Raw genomic sequence first — 13,317 nt, forward strand, 5'->3', positions numbered from 1 at the left:
AGGAGGTACTAAAATGAATATTTTTTGAATGAATGTATTAATCTTGAATGCCAGCATACTAAAAAAAAAAAAGTGGTTGAAAATATTTGTGTTGGGATCTTGGGATGATTTACCAATTAATGCCAAGGGTATATATAAAGTTATGGATATATTCAAGATGCTGATAATGTAATACATTTTTTGAGTTAATAATTTGTGATGGATATACTATTTATTTTATTTTTCTTAGTATAAGTTTTATGCGATAACTAATTCCTGATGAGCAAATTATTATATTCCTTTTTATACCTTTTTTTAATGTTTATTTTTGAGAGAGACAGAGACAGAGTGTGAGCAGGGCAGGGGCAGAAAGAGAGGGAGACACAGAATCTGAAGCAGGCTCCGAGCTGTCAACACAGAGCCCGATGCAGAGCTCGAACTCATGAACAGGGAGATAGGGACCTGAGCCGTAGTCAGGTGCTCGACCAACTGAGCCACCCGGGCACCCCAAATTATTATATTCTTAATACTGACCCATCCTTCTCTTCTGGTCCTACAGTCCTAATTTAATTTCTATCTTTCCTCTTCAAGATTTTTCATCGAGGTCTTTCAGAAAGACCCATCTGTTTACAAGACAGTAAACAGACAGACTCACAGATTACAGATTCATGGAAACCAGGCCTAAATCCTGGCTTGACCTTGGTAACTTTGATTGTCCTTTTAAACTCTCGAGTCTCACTTATAAAAGTGGCTCATGATATTAACTTGGAATCATTACACTGTGCACTAATAGCATTGTGGTAATCACTAGGTGGCCTCCATAGCAGAGGGATAGGATGTGTGAGCTAACTTGGCTTGGGGAGCAAATAAAAACAGAAAAAAAAAAACTGGTTAAATCTATCTAAGATGATAGGTCACTTTACTCCTGGTAAAATTAATCTATATCACATCCTTTTCACTAACTCTGGACACACATATGAGCTCCCAGTCCCTCCAAGTGTCCAGTCTGGTCTCATGTTCACCAAATTCACCGGACGTTCCCTGAAGCATTGCACCGAACGTCTTCAGGGGATAAAAACAAGACACATATGAATGTCATTCAGTTCCGAAGCTGACCCCTGACGCTGACGCTTTCATTTTAAAATAACTTGAAACTTCAGAGGCGCCTGGGTGGCTCCGTCGGCTAAACGACCCACTTCAGCTCAGGTCATGATCTTGCGGTCAGTGGGTTTGAGCCCCGAGTCAGGCTCTGCGCTGACAGCTTGCAGCCTGAAGCCTGATTCAGATTCTGTGTCTCCCTCTATGCCCCTCCCCCACTCACACTCTGTCTCTGTCTCTGTCTCTCTCTCTCTCTTTCAAAAATAAACATTAAAAAAATAAAATAACTGGTATTTCTAACTTCTCATTACCATCATTTATAATCACAATCATAGCTTCTATTTATTGAGCACCTACTTTCTGCCAGACACCGTGCTAACAGCTTCACACAGATACTGTGCTAACAGCTTCACAAACATTTAATCTTGGCAACAACATTATGGAGTGGTTTACAAATGAAGGACTGGAAGCAGAGGACGTGTAATTGTTTGTTCAAGGTCAGAATTTAAGTCAGGTTTCAAAACCAGATCTGTAAGATTCCAAAGCCAGGGGTCTTTCCACTACAGAGCAACTACGCTCCAATCGACTACCCTTCGTGAAATTGTAGGGCTTGAGGGAATTGGAAAAAGCCATGCTGCTACAATACACATCAAACCTACTTTTCACAGAATACAGAGCCAGCTTAGCGACGGCAAAGTTTCTATTGCTGCTGGCTAGACAGAGAGATAACAAGAGGGGAAACATTCTTCTTAGAAATATTTCAGGGAGGCTCCGGTTCAATTTGGAAATACCATCCAATCCTCCCTCTACCAGTGATGAATCGTGATTTAAAGGCCCCTCTAGGTAGCTTATTTTAAACTCTAGATGTTTTGAAAGACTGGAAACACCCTGGCCTTCATCACTGAAGAAAATAAGTCAAATCAACTTAAGACTTCAATCCGTCTTGACTGTTTTTATCAGCCAACATTTGAACAAATGACTTGCCACCTTTTATATTTTCATCCCTAGGCCTCTATCTCTCTGACAGTCAGCTGCCTCTCCCCTGCTTCATACTATCTATTTAGCCTGTGAAGTGAATTATAGCATATTCCCCCCCGAACAATGCACACCACCTATATCAATTACTTTAGGAAGACATCACTTCGGTGGAAGGGAGAAAAAAAATCCCCGTATTTGGTATTCATTTCTTTCTTTATACCAAGCCAAAGCAAGTGCAGACAGATACAGAGTAATGCTTCGGAAGAGATTTCTATGTTAATTTTATGATTATTGTTACAAATTGATTTAAATAATTATGTCATATGCACAAGACATTTGCCATTTTCCTTCCTTCATTCCTTCATCTAAGAATTTAAAGGCTTACAATACACACATTAAATAGGGACTGACATGCAAAGGCACCAAATTAAAATGGAGAAGAAAATTAAGATGTCCATTTTGGCATTATTTATAATGCCAAAAAATTGACAATTAAATAAATGTTTAGCTGTAATGGAATGATTAAATATAATGGTACTCACCTAACACAATACAGTGCAACCATTCAAATAAGTTGATAAATTATTTTGAATCCCATGAATCACAGTGGAAAATGAACTTCTATAATATTAACTGAGAAAAGTAGAATTTAAAGCTTTATAAATCTATATGATGTGACCTCAACTGTAAGAAATTAGACATTCTGAGACAAAACACTGGACTGCAAATCACACAGCAGACCTTTAGGTGATGTGCTGATAGGTGATAGGACTCTTTTTCTTAGTACTTTTTTCTATTTCCCAAATGTTACCCCTTGAGTCTGTATAACTTTTATAACAGGAAAAATGAATACTTAGAAATGCTTCAGTTTCCTTATCTGTCAAAGGGAGATGACAGTAACAATAGCCACCTTCTAAGATTGTTCTGTAGTAATTAAATAAGAAAATGCTTGCAGAGCCCCGGGCACAGTGCCTAGCATCTGGAAACACTAAAAACAGAACAGGGTTGTTGTTTTTTTTTTCCCCTCTCCTTTTGTTTTAAAGAAAGTATAGTGTGATTTAGCATATGAAATTATATTTTCTCTTCTCAAGGTGTAATTTGTAGAATATGTCTTAACATTTTTAAGAGTTTGTAGGACAATAAGGAAAAAAGAACCAGACTTTTGCATATTCTGTTCCATGAGCCAATGATGATAATGCTAAGGTTTATACAAAAGGAGTCGCACTGCAAACCTACACAATAAAGACACACACACACACACACACACACACACACAAAACATAAACGCTTGCTAACACACACATACGCAAATAGCCCAGACTTTCAGCATTTGAGAAGATACTCCAAAGAACTCACTTCTGTCCTTTGTTTCCAAAACCTAAGCCCCTTGCTTCTGAGAATGGCCCAGATGATAAAAAATTAGAAATAAGATAAAATATGTATTCAAATATCCCCCCTAGCAAAATAAAATGATGGCCCAACCCAATATGCCTATGGTTTACATCTGCTTCCATTTTTGAGCCTTCCATTATGGATTCCTCATTCCATGTACAATAAAATCCATACCTAGGTCTGCATAGTTAGACTTGAAAAATTGCTTGCGTCCACAAAAGTACAGCTCGAAGTCAGTTTCATTCGACCTGCGCAAAGTGTATCCGTTTTCAAGAGCAGCAAAAGCATCACAGGTATAACGGTAGGTAATGAAACCATAGCTGTCTCTGGAACAGACAAAGAAGAGAGGATCAAAGCTGGTGAGGAAGGATTAACATATATGCCTGTAACCCTTCCTTACTTCGGGAGACTTCGCTGGTGCCAACGTCTCAACCGCTGCATCCATTTATCAGTGTGATTGTCCTGTCAAGCAGCTAAATACTTATTTCTGGGACAGGAAATCTCAACTAGAAAGATTAATAAATAGGGATAAAAGAAAATAAATAAGGTTCTGAACTCAACATGTCATCTGTCAAAGCATTCCCATCCTAGTAATCTTATGGCCATAATTTTTTACATATGTCAGCCTCTAAACAAGAAATAATCTTGAAGATTCTTACCCATCATCCCGCAGATTTACTGTGCACTCCTCAATTTCACCAAAAACTTCAAAACGGTCCCTCAGTTCCGTCCGTGTTGTGTCAGGTCTGATTTTACCAACGTAAATCACACGGCGTTCTTCCTGGGGAAGGGGTGGGGGGGAGTAAGGAGAGACTTTTGCCAGTTCTGGAGATAGGAAGGAAGCTACATCTCTAGAAACATTCATACATGTGTGCTCATGCGCACCAAGAGCCCACGGAGCATGCCAGTGAAAGCCAAACGTACACTAAAACTGAATGAGAGACAACACGTGACCCCGGTTTTCGTGTCCATTTCTCCAGTACTGCTCTTTCTCCCGCGCACCCTACCCTGGATCTCACTCTTCTGCTTTTGCTCTCCAGCTCTGTTCTTCGCTCAAGTGAGCGTCTATGTTTTACAAAAGAAACATGGGCAATGCAATCTTTTTATCTCTGGACAGCTGGAAGATACCGGTTAAATATTTTAACACCTGTGACTTGATTATTCATCTTCCAAATTGGTAAGAAACTGACCTGGCTTGCAAAACTGTTTAATTTCTCATTTAACTCAGGATTCGAATAATGAGATGTACAAATTTAGACATCCCTCGAAACAACGATTCTTAAACTCCAGTATAAATAAAAATTACCTGGGGTGCTTATTAAAAATGCAAATTATTGGGGTTTATCCTGGCTATATTAAAAAAATTAGAAAATACGATTCAACAATCTTCATTTTTAATAAGCACACCCCAGTGATTCTGATGCAGGTGGTCCAAAGACAATAATATGAAAATACAGTCTTAAAATGTAGGCTATTTTAAGCCATGGGTCTCTGCAGAATAAGAGCTATAAAAGAAGCTATAAATTTCACTTTAGCAATGAATCTTATTTTAGGAACAGACTAGAAGGGTGTGGCCTAATTTTCAGAAGTGGAGTCAATATCATCATAATCTGAAAGTCATCAGCAATTTATAGCCTACAAAATATGGGAATAATATCTTACAGCCCAGGGATGGACTCCTTTTTCAGGAAACAGTAAAAAACACTTCTCAGTGTAAGAAGCAATCCTGTATTTGTCGTTCCAAGAAGACAAGGCCAAAGGTGATGATGTCCCTCAAAACCAAGGCAAGGTTTTTCGAGAACATAGGGCGTCAATGGAAAGAATGTGCTTACCAACTCGTCTATATGCCTACTGAGAACAAACAAGAATGAAGTGAACTTATAGGTTGCAAGCTTTAAGTTAGATGGGAGCCAAGATTAGGAAACACACAGGACTAAGGCATGGATTCAGCTTGCCGAAGAGTTTCCTCCAGATGTACTGAGGGTGTCCTGTCTCGGATGAGGTACAAAGTAATCTGGGCTTATGGCAAAGAGATACTCTATGTTATTCCCTGCATGTCTTTCCTTTTCATATGCCCAGTATTTAGCAAAGGGCCTGGCAAAGAGTGAAAACTCAGTAAGCACTTGTGAAACGTAACTGAGCAATTTACAGACTAGAGTCTCCTAGGTGATCCGATCATCCGTTCATCATCTTCTTTTACCACAGGCAACGCTCATATTTCTGTTTTGATAAGAGAAGTTCCTCGGAGACTCAGATGCAAATAGCCAACTGTCTATCTGACATCTCGAGCTGGATGTCCCCTGAGCACTTCAAACTAGACCATTACCCAAACCCAGCGCTCCAGTTCCACCCTCTCCCCAGTAGGTCTCTCTCCAATGGTCTTAATGTCAGTGAAGTTAATGTCATCTAGCCAAGATTCAGGACAAAAACCTGAGCGCCTTCCTCGATTCTTCCCTTTTAGTCCCCTCTATACATCCAATCATTCATTGGCTCTGTTGATTTTACCTCCTAAATACCTGTCTGGCCTGTCTCTCTTACTCGATCTCCTCTAAACCGAGGTGCCAGCATCTCTTTGTGGACTAGCATAACAGTCTCTTAACTTGGATCCTGGGTCTATATTTATTCTCCTCCAATCTATTCTTTCACTTCAATCGGAATAATCTTTGCTAAGGGAACAGGAATCTGATCATGTCAATTACTGTCTAAAACATTTCAATGGCCTCCCATAACTTTTAAGGAAAGACCTAAATCATTAACAGGACCCACGAGGACTTGCGTGGTCTAGACTCGTCTCCCTCATGGGTTTTCCCTCCTACTTCCCACTCATCCCTTTATTTTCCAGCCATCTTGAGCTACTCGGTCCCTAGTATATAGTGTGCTCCTTTCCTTCCCCAAGGCCTTTGCACAAGCTGTTCCCTTGCTCCTTATAATAGCCTCCCCACACCGTCTCCTCCTCCTCTTCTCCGATATACACATACTGTCTAAAATTACACCGAACTCAACAATCATTTCCTTTCTGAGACTTGAGAGGAGGTCAGGTTTCCTATCATTTGTTCTTATAGTACACTATTTCTCTTTCAGAGTTTGATGACCAATTGTAATTAAATAATTAATAATTAACTCGTTGTTTCATGTCTGTTTCCCCCTACAATCTGCATCTGTCCGATTGACAACTGTATGTTAAGGGTACTTGAAACCTAACAGAGTCTAAATGAATATTTGTTGAAAAATCAATCAATCACCAGTCAGTTAATCAATTTCAACACTTACCCTTACACCCTTCATTGCACCAAAGAGGCTGAAGGGTAATCCTTACTCCCTGAGACTCTCTAAGAAAATGGAGAATGAAAGCCAGGTTTGATGCCTAGTCATAGGAAAGACCTTGCCAAGGTAGTTAAGCTGAGTGAATTGACAAAGGTTTCCATGATTTGTTTTTACAGGTTTAAGTGGAAGAAGTGTGGAGTAACTACATGTTTGCAGAGCTCTCACTCCTAAAAATCACTTCTGAAAATCCGAGGTGGGCCTCCACTGAAACACTCAGTAAAACACAATTCCCTTGACAACAGCTATCAGGCCTAAACGATTGACCGGGTGAAGTCCCACAAACAGAACGGACTGCCTGATTCACTTCCATGTAGATTGTATGTCTCAACTGAAGGCTGTAATTGTGTTGTTCCAGACCACCCAGCACATCCTGGAAATCAATAAATATAAATGGATGGTGAGACTCATCCTGGGGCAGTGTTGTACACTGGAGTAAGGGACTCATCACACCACATTCCATTCTATTTACAGCCAGCTCTAGCCAAACAGCCAAATGTGATGGGACTGTTATCTAAACTTTCTGGCGCCTGCTTGCATGGGTGTTACTTTTTTTTTTTTTTTTAATAGGCCTTTTTTAGGAAGGTTACTACTGTATAAAGAAAAAGGAGGGGGAAAGGCAGAAGAGAGAGAAAGAAATTGAACCATCACAAAGAAATTGCTCAACTACCATTATGGGAATACACACAGCCTACGTATTCAAGGAAATTTGAAGTTAAAGCTAAAATCGACCATATGCACGTCCATATGCAAACATATTGGGACAGTCTCTGAATTGCTTCTTTATACAAAACTGTATGCAACAACGATCCCACAAAGAAGATAAACCAGAGGACCTTTTTGGATACTGATACATTCTGCAGTAAAAAGAAGACACAATCTAGATGGGAAAAAACAGAGACCCAAAGGGCTGGTGCACAATCACTTAAATTACCTATTTGTCTATCATCCCCTTTTATGAAACACAGGAATGGAACCACGTCTTGCTTCCTTACAAAGATCAGAGATTGAATACATGCTGAAATTCTCATTTTAGAAAATGATTAGAGTGCTTGGTTTTCCTAGTGCTAAAAATGAAACTAAAAGGCATCTGAAGGTCTAAAAGCAAAGACAAAAATCTTTCCAAGATTGGCCAAAATGTCTAGCAAAGAACCGATTATTTTTAACATGTTGCAGTTTTATTAGGCAGATGAATAGATTCCATATCTTTAAAAAACCTTAACATTTGCAGCCAATTTTTCAAGACATTAATTTCTAAACAGGAGATGAAAGGAAAAGAAATCAAAATGCTTAATAACATTTTCAACTTCTTAAAGGCTTGGAGGAACTCTAAACCTTTGGAAAAAGCTCCTTGAAAAATGATTTTCGGACCAGTTTTCACTATTGAGGAGGATGGAACATTTATCAAATATCTTTTAGCTTCAATTTTCACAAAAGCTAGTTTGCTGATGGTGTGGATAACAAAATTGAAGATTTATATTGCATTAACAGGTATAGTAAATCATCATTATATCAAAATGCAGGGGGGGAAATACAGGGAAAAAAAACTGACTGAAATTAACTGACTTTGCATGATCAAAATCTTTATCAAAAAGAGAATAGAGCCTCTCGGGTAGCTGGGGAAACATACAATGGCTGCAGTCAAATAATAAGCTAGTCTTGGTAAAAGGGGTTTGACTAAGAGAAAGGGAATTTAGCAGGGAGGTTAACATTTATTGAATTCTAATATATGCCAAGCACTGTGCTTGATGCTTCTTTATGGGTTATCTCCCTAAAATGCTTTGCAACGCCAGGTAACAACAAGGAACAGCCTGATAGAATTTAGATTTTGATTCTCAGATCTCTTAGCCTACATTTCCAAGTCGGGATAATGTAAAAATTCTTTTTCCTATGTTAAGGAAGCTGCATGTCAACTTCAGCCACGAAAGACTCATGTTCATTTCCAGATTAGCTACCAACCTGACTTCCTCAGAAATTTCAAAGATATTACAAATACTGTATGTGAGGTGTATGGATAAAATCTATGCCCTCTAGGCTGAATGGTACAGTGAGGTCCTCCATCTAAAAGACAAGGTGAGGGGGTGGATGGCTGTGAAAAGGCACATATGGACAGAAAGAAATGCCAAACCTTGACAAAAGTCAAATTGTGTTTTTTCCCTCTCTTTCCCTTCATATTGATTATAATAATACTCTTAGGGAAGAAACAAAACTACAGTACTCAGTTTTCCAAAGTTACTTGCAGTTAAGTACTACCCAGGAATATTCTTCTAAGCCTAAATTTGGATCAGGGTGAATAAATCCAGGATAGTCTACGTAAGAGCCAGTATGCAAGTAAACACACGGATAAGGCAGACAGCATGGAAACTGAGAGGATGTAGGACAGCTTTCAGTAAAACTGATAATTTCTAAATAGTGAGGTTCAACTCACAATAGAACATGTATTCTAACCTACATGAAGTATCTCTTGAAAAAGGCTTGGATAGAAAACTATTTTCTCCAAAAATTCTAACTATGAGAAATTACACACACACACACAATTTTTTTTTTCCCATTTGGAAGAAGCTGATAATTATCCGTGATGAAGCACTGTTCCTGACTCCTGGGCTGCATACTGACGAATGGAAGGGAGAAATGAAATGGCTTAGTCATTGCCCAGGCACATCTGGTTTGGGTTTCAAGCACTGAGCCGTATCATAATGTGTACATTTACCCTTTAAATGAACATCCCATTATCATGTTTTCTGGCAGAAAATTTTACCGACTGCAAATGAGTGGGACTTAGAACTCTACGAGAAATTAGGGCAGTGACAGTTTAGACATTAAGTGCCAAACTCTGGCTTGCAAAGTTCCGATTAACCTAAATTACTGCAAGGCTGAGAAAGACAGGGTGACGTGGTTCTTGAGAAAGAATTCAGGTGGAAAGTGGAGGAAAGGAACAATCAGAACGGTGGCAATGGTCAACCGAATATAAGACTCTGTGTTAGTAACTACTGACTATTAGACCTCTCTTAACTCTCTGATTTGCTACATCCAGGTTGGTCTGGATAAAGACTTTTAGACGCATAAGCAATGACAAGTTTATACAGACCTCCTAAACCGTCTCCTTACGGAACTCAAAATAAAAGCAATATAGACAGCAAGCCAAAGGCGGCAAAGACCGCTTTAATTTTGTAAAATATCAGTTATTCGATGATTTAACATTTTTTTCATTTCCTTTTTGGGCCTCTGCTTTGCTAGTCCTCTAATTATATGATTGATCTGAATTAATAGATAACCCAACATTGCGCCCTAGATATTCTAAACAAAATTTACTACTTATTCCTTACGTCAAGGGTTTCTCAAAAATATGAATGGAAATCACCTACCCAACCAAGTTAAGAGGACTGCCCTAGTTCCTTTAGCTGTTTCACGAATGACCTCTCAAGCTGATCCAGTCAAATGAGTCAAAGCTCATCACATGTATCTCTGTGCCCAAGTCCATTAAAATACATTTTGCAAATGCACTGTGGCACAAGAAAGTAAATCATCTTGATGAAGGAAAGCAATCAGAAAATCTTCCTATGGTAAACTCATTAAGAAATTCCACTATGCCTTCAAGATAGCCTTCACAATCTTTGTCATGTCTTACAGGACACTTTAAGGATCGCGCTTCCATCGAGCCCTCCAGTACCGATTCTGTTCCCCAGTGTTCTGGTTAAATGACTAGCAGTTTCTCAGCATACCTTGCTCTTGTCTAGGGACTTACTGTGACCTATAGCTTCTGCCTAGAACAGCAGTGCCCACTAAAAACATAATGCAGCCTATGCAAACTTAAATTTTCTAGGAGGCACATGTTAAAAAAGCAAAAAGAAACAGAAAATTTAATTTTAATAATGTATTTTGTTTAGCTCAATATGTCCAAAACATTATCATTTCAATTTGCCATTGATATGAAAAGTATTAATCAGGCATTTTACCCTCTTCTTTTGAACTAAATTTTCAACAGCCAATCACATTTATAGTGCATCTTAATTCAGTGTGGCGAGTGGCTGCCATATTGGAAAGCACAGGTGTAGAAAACCTTTGCCTTCCTTCTCTTTCGATTTCAGATCAATCTCACCCTCACCAGGAATGCCCTCCCTCATTCTCAGGTCTAGGTGTCCACCCATTTGCCACCAGTACCTTAGGTTACCTTCTGCCATAGCACTTAACGTACCTTATTGCTCGTTTGCATATCTTTATCTGCAGGGAGACTTGAAGCTCCCTGGATGTGTGGACCAGGTCTTACCTGATTCTATATCCTAAGCAACTAGCAAATGTTTATCACATAAAGGATCACGAGTTCTCGCTTATGTGAAGCAGAAACAGCATGTCATTGTCCAAGAGGGGGTGAATTTACGAGTTAGTCCCAAATCTTTATATTCAGCTCTTATTATCTATAGTTCGCTGATTACAGAGTAAATAATCCCTATGTCCTAGTTTTTTTTTTTCAATCTCCTTTTCCAAAACAAAAACAAAAAAAATCTCAAAGCCAGATGTCTAGTTAATTTATAATGACTCAGTGTAAGCCAACTTGATATTTTTACTATATAAGCCATCTTTCAGAGATAACTGATAAAGACTGTCTTACTCAAAGAATTAACTAAAGAACTGGTCAACATTGGTGACACAAAGAGAAGGCAGAGGGTATCTGCTTTCAGTCTGGGGCTAGTGACCTCAAGGTTGCTTTTGGCACAGGCGTAACTGTGGAATGTAGACCAGCCACACCAATTGACATTTTGGAAAGAGCCAAACTAATGAAAAGACCCCTCTCTCCTTTATGCACTCTCATTAAGTATCTGGCACTAAATTATCTTCGGAAGGAAAAAAAGAAACACATGCCATTTAGCCACATTTATCTGCACAGCTTTGGTCATAGTGGTGTATTTTGCACAAACACACGATGAAACCGTTAATCGTTCTCTTCGCTGTGATACTTTTGGGAAGAAACATGAAGGATTTTACAAAATATGGATTTGCAAACACTGAAATAACTCTTTTCCTACATGCTTGCTCAACATGATTCTCTTTTGTAAAGATTAACTGTAATGTGCCATACCAAAAGGCTTTGTAAACTCTATGGCATTATATAAATGTGAGTTATTATAATTATTGAACAGGCTATTAATTAAATACAGCAAAATTAGAAAAATTGAATTTTTAATTTTCATTAGTCTTCTTTAAGTGTTAACGAATGACACTCCGGCACCTCTTAATATCACAGCTCATTTGAAAGTTGAGAAAAATGAGCAAAGGTGTTGTAATTTGCACAAGACTTTTGATTCAGTCTTAGGTAGCTTCAACGTTAAATGACAGCAAACACTCTAGACCTTTAGCCTAAGTATTCAATTACTTCTCCCTTCTTTTTCCTCGAGTGCCTGCTATTAACAAGCCTCTCAGTTAACCTTTTCCCTCTGGTTGATAACTGTTGGCCAGTGCTTGATTTTGACCCCATTCATCAGTTCTTTTATGTAGTTTTTTCAAGATTTTGTTGATGGTTGTAGGTTTTCTTAAAGGTACAATATAAATCTCACCTTTACAGTTGAAAGTCATTTCCCTAAACCTTGGTTCCCTTATATGCAAGACCTGGGAACAGCTGATCTAACTGAAATGACTCTCAGGAACAACGAGCACGGACAGGCAGCCACGGCGGACGAAAGCAATGCCACTTCTGATTGATTACTCAAGGCTCCCTGAAGCCCTGAGTTGGGAGAGACCCAAAGTTTCCCCGCGGGCTCAGTGGGAAGAGTTCCATAATTGATTAGGAATGTCTGCCATGGGCAAGACTGACAACTGGGGCCACTGGCTTTCGCCTTCTAAGTTCTGGGTTGAAGAGCAATAGGAGGGAGCTGGGGTAAAATCTACCTACTTGCGAGCAGGTGCTGAGAAGTAGTGACCCGCAGAGAACCAACAAGTTCAACATAGCCTGGATCTTTACATCGAAGTGTCAGTGATGTCTGTATGTCAAGGAGATGCGATGCCTTGCAGTACGTGGTGACGAAATACATAATGGGTTACTGCAAAGTAGCTCATAAGAAATGTGGATGTGTCAACTGCCCGGTTAGATGCTGACCCAGCACAAGTAAGAAATGATGACTTTTTAGCAAATCTTCATCTACCGCCTCCTTTAAATCTAACTTGAACCCGGTCCCTTCCTGCACGATCCAATTCTAACGTCTGCAGAAAAGACAAAAACTAAAAAACCAAACACGGGCACCGCCTCATCTTCCACTCACAAAAGCCGCAGAGGACGGTAAGAAAAACCCATCTTCTGACCCCGATGGAACCAGTCTTTGACTGAATAAATCCCTGCTCCCTCCATTTTGGAAAACAAAAGTAGAGAACAGCAAGGAGCTTCAAGATGAATGAGGAACGTGAAGTCCGAATAGGAACCTACGCTCATTTACCATGTTGCTTCCCAATAATCTGCGTCAAGAGGGATTGGATGGGGGACCCACCGCTGTTTCAAAGTCAACAGGCTGAATGTTGCATATTCTAACAAAGCCTTCGCTTTAGTTTATTTTCTAGTCT

At 39.3% G+C, this 13,317-nt stretch overlaps 1 protein-coding gene across 3 annotated transcripts in view; it reads right to left on the minus strand.

Annotated features, from left to right (window-relative positions):
- Positions 1-13,317, minus strand: part of PPARGC1A (PPARG coactivator 1 alpha) — a 179,515-nt gene that overhangs the window by 6,337 nt on the left and 159,861 nt on the right. For all 3 annotated transcript variants that reach the window (XM_047090903.1, XM_047090904.1, XM_047090902.1), the window contains exons 11-12: positions 4,107-4,228; positions 3,622-3,773 (exon numbers count right to left, since the gene is read on the minus strand). In XM_047090903.1, coding sequence (XP_046946859.1) covers positions 3,622-3,773; positions 4,107-4,228 — 274 coding nt within the window. The remainder of the gene's footprint in view (positions 1-3,621; positions 3,774-4,106; positions 4,229-13,317) is intronic.

This window comes from Lynx rufus, unplaced genomic scaffold (genome assembly GCF_022079265.1).
Source record: "Lynx rufus isolate CCGP_SWC_20201006 ecotype Redwood Valley unplaced genomic scaffold, mLynRuf1.p SCAF_3, whole genome shotgun sequence".
In the NCBI taxonomy this organism is placed as follows: domain Eukaryota; kingdom Metazoa; phylum Chordata; class Mammalia; order Carnivora; family Felidae; genus Lynx; species Lynx rufus.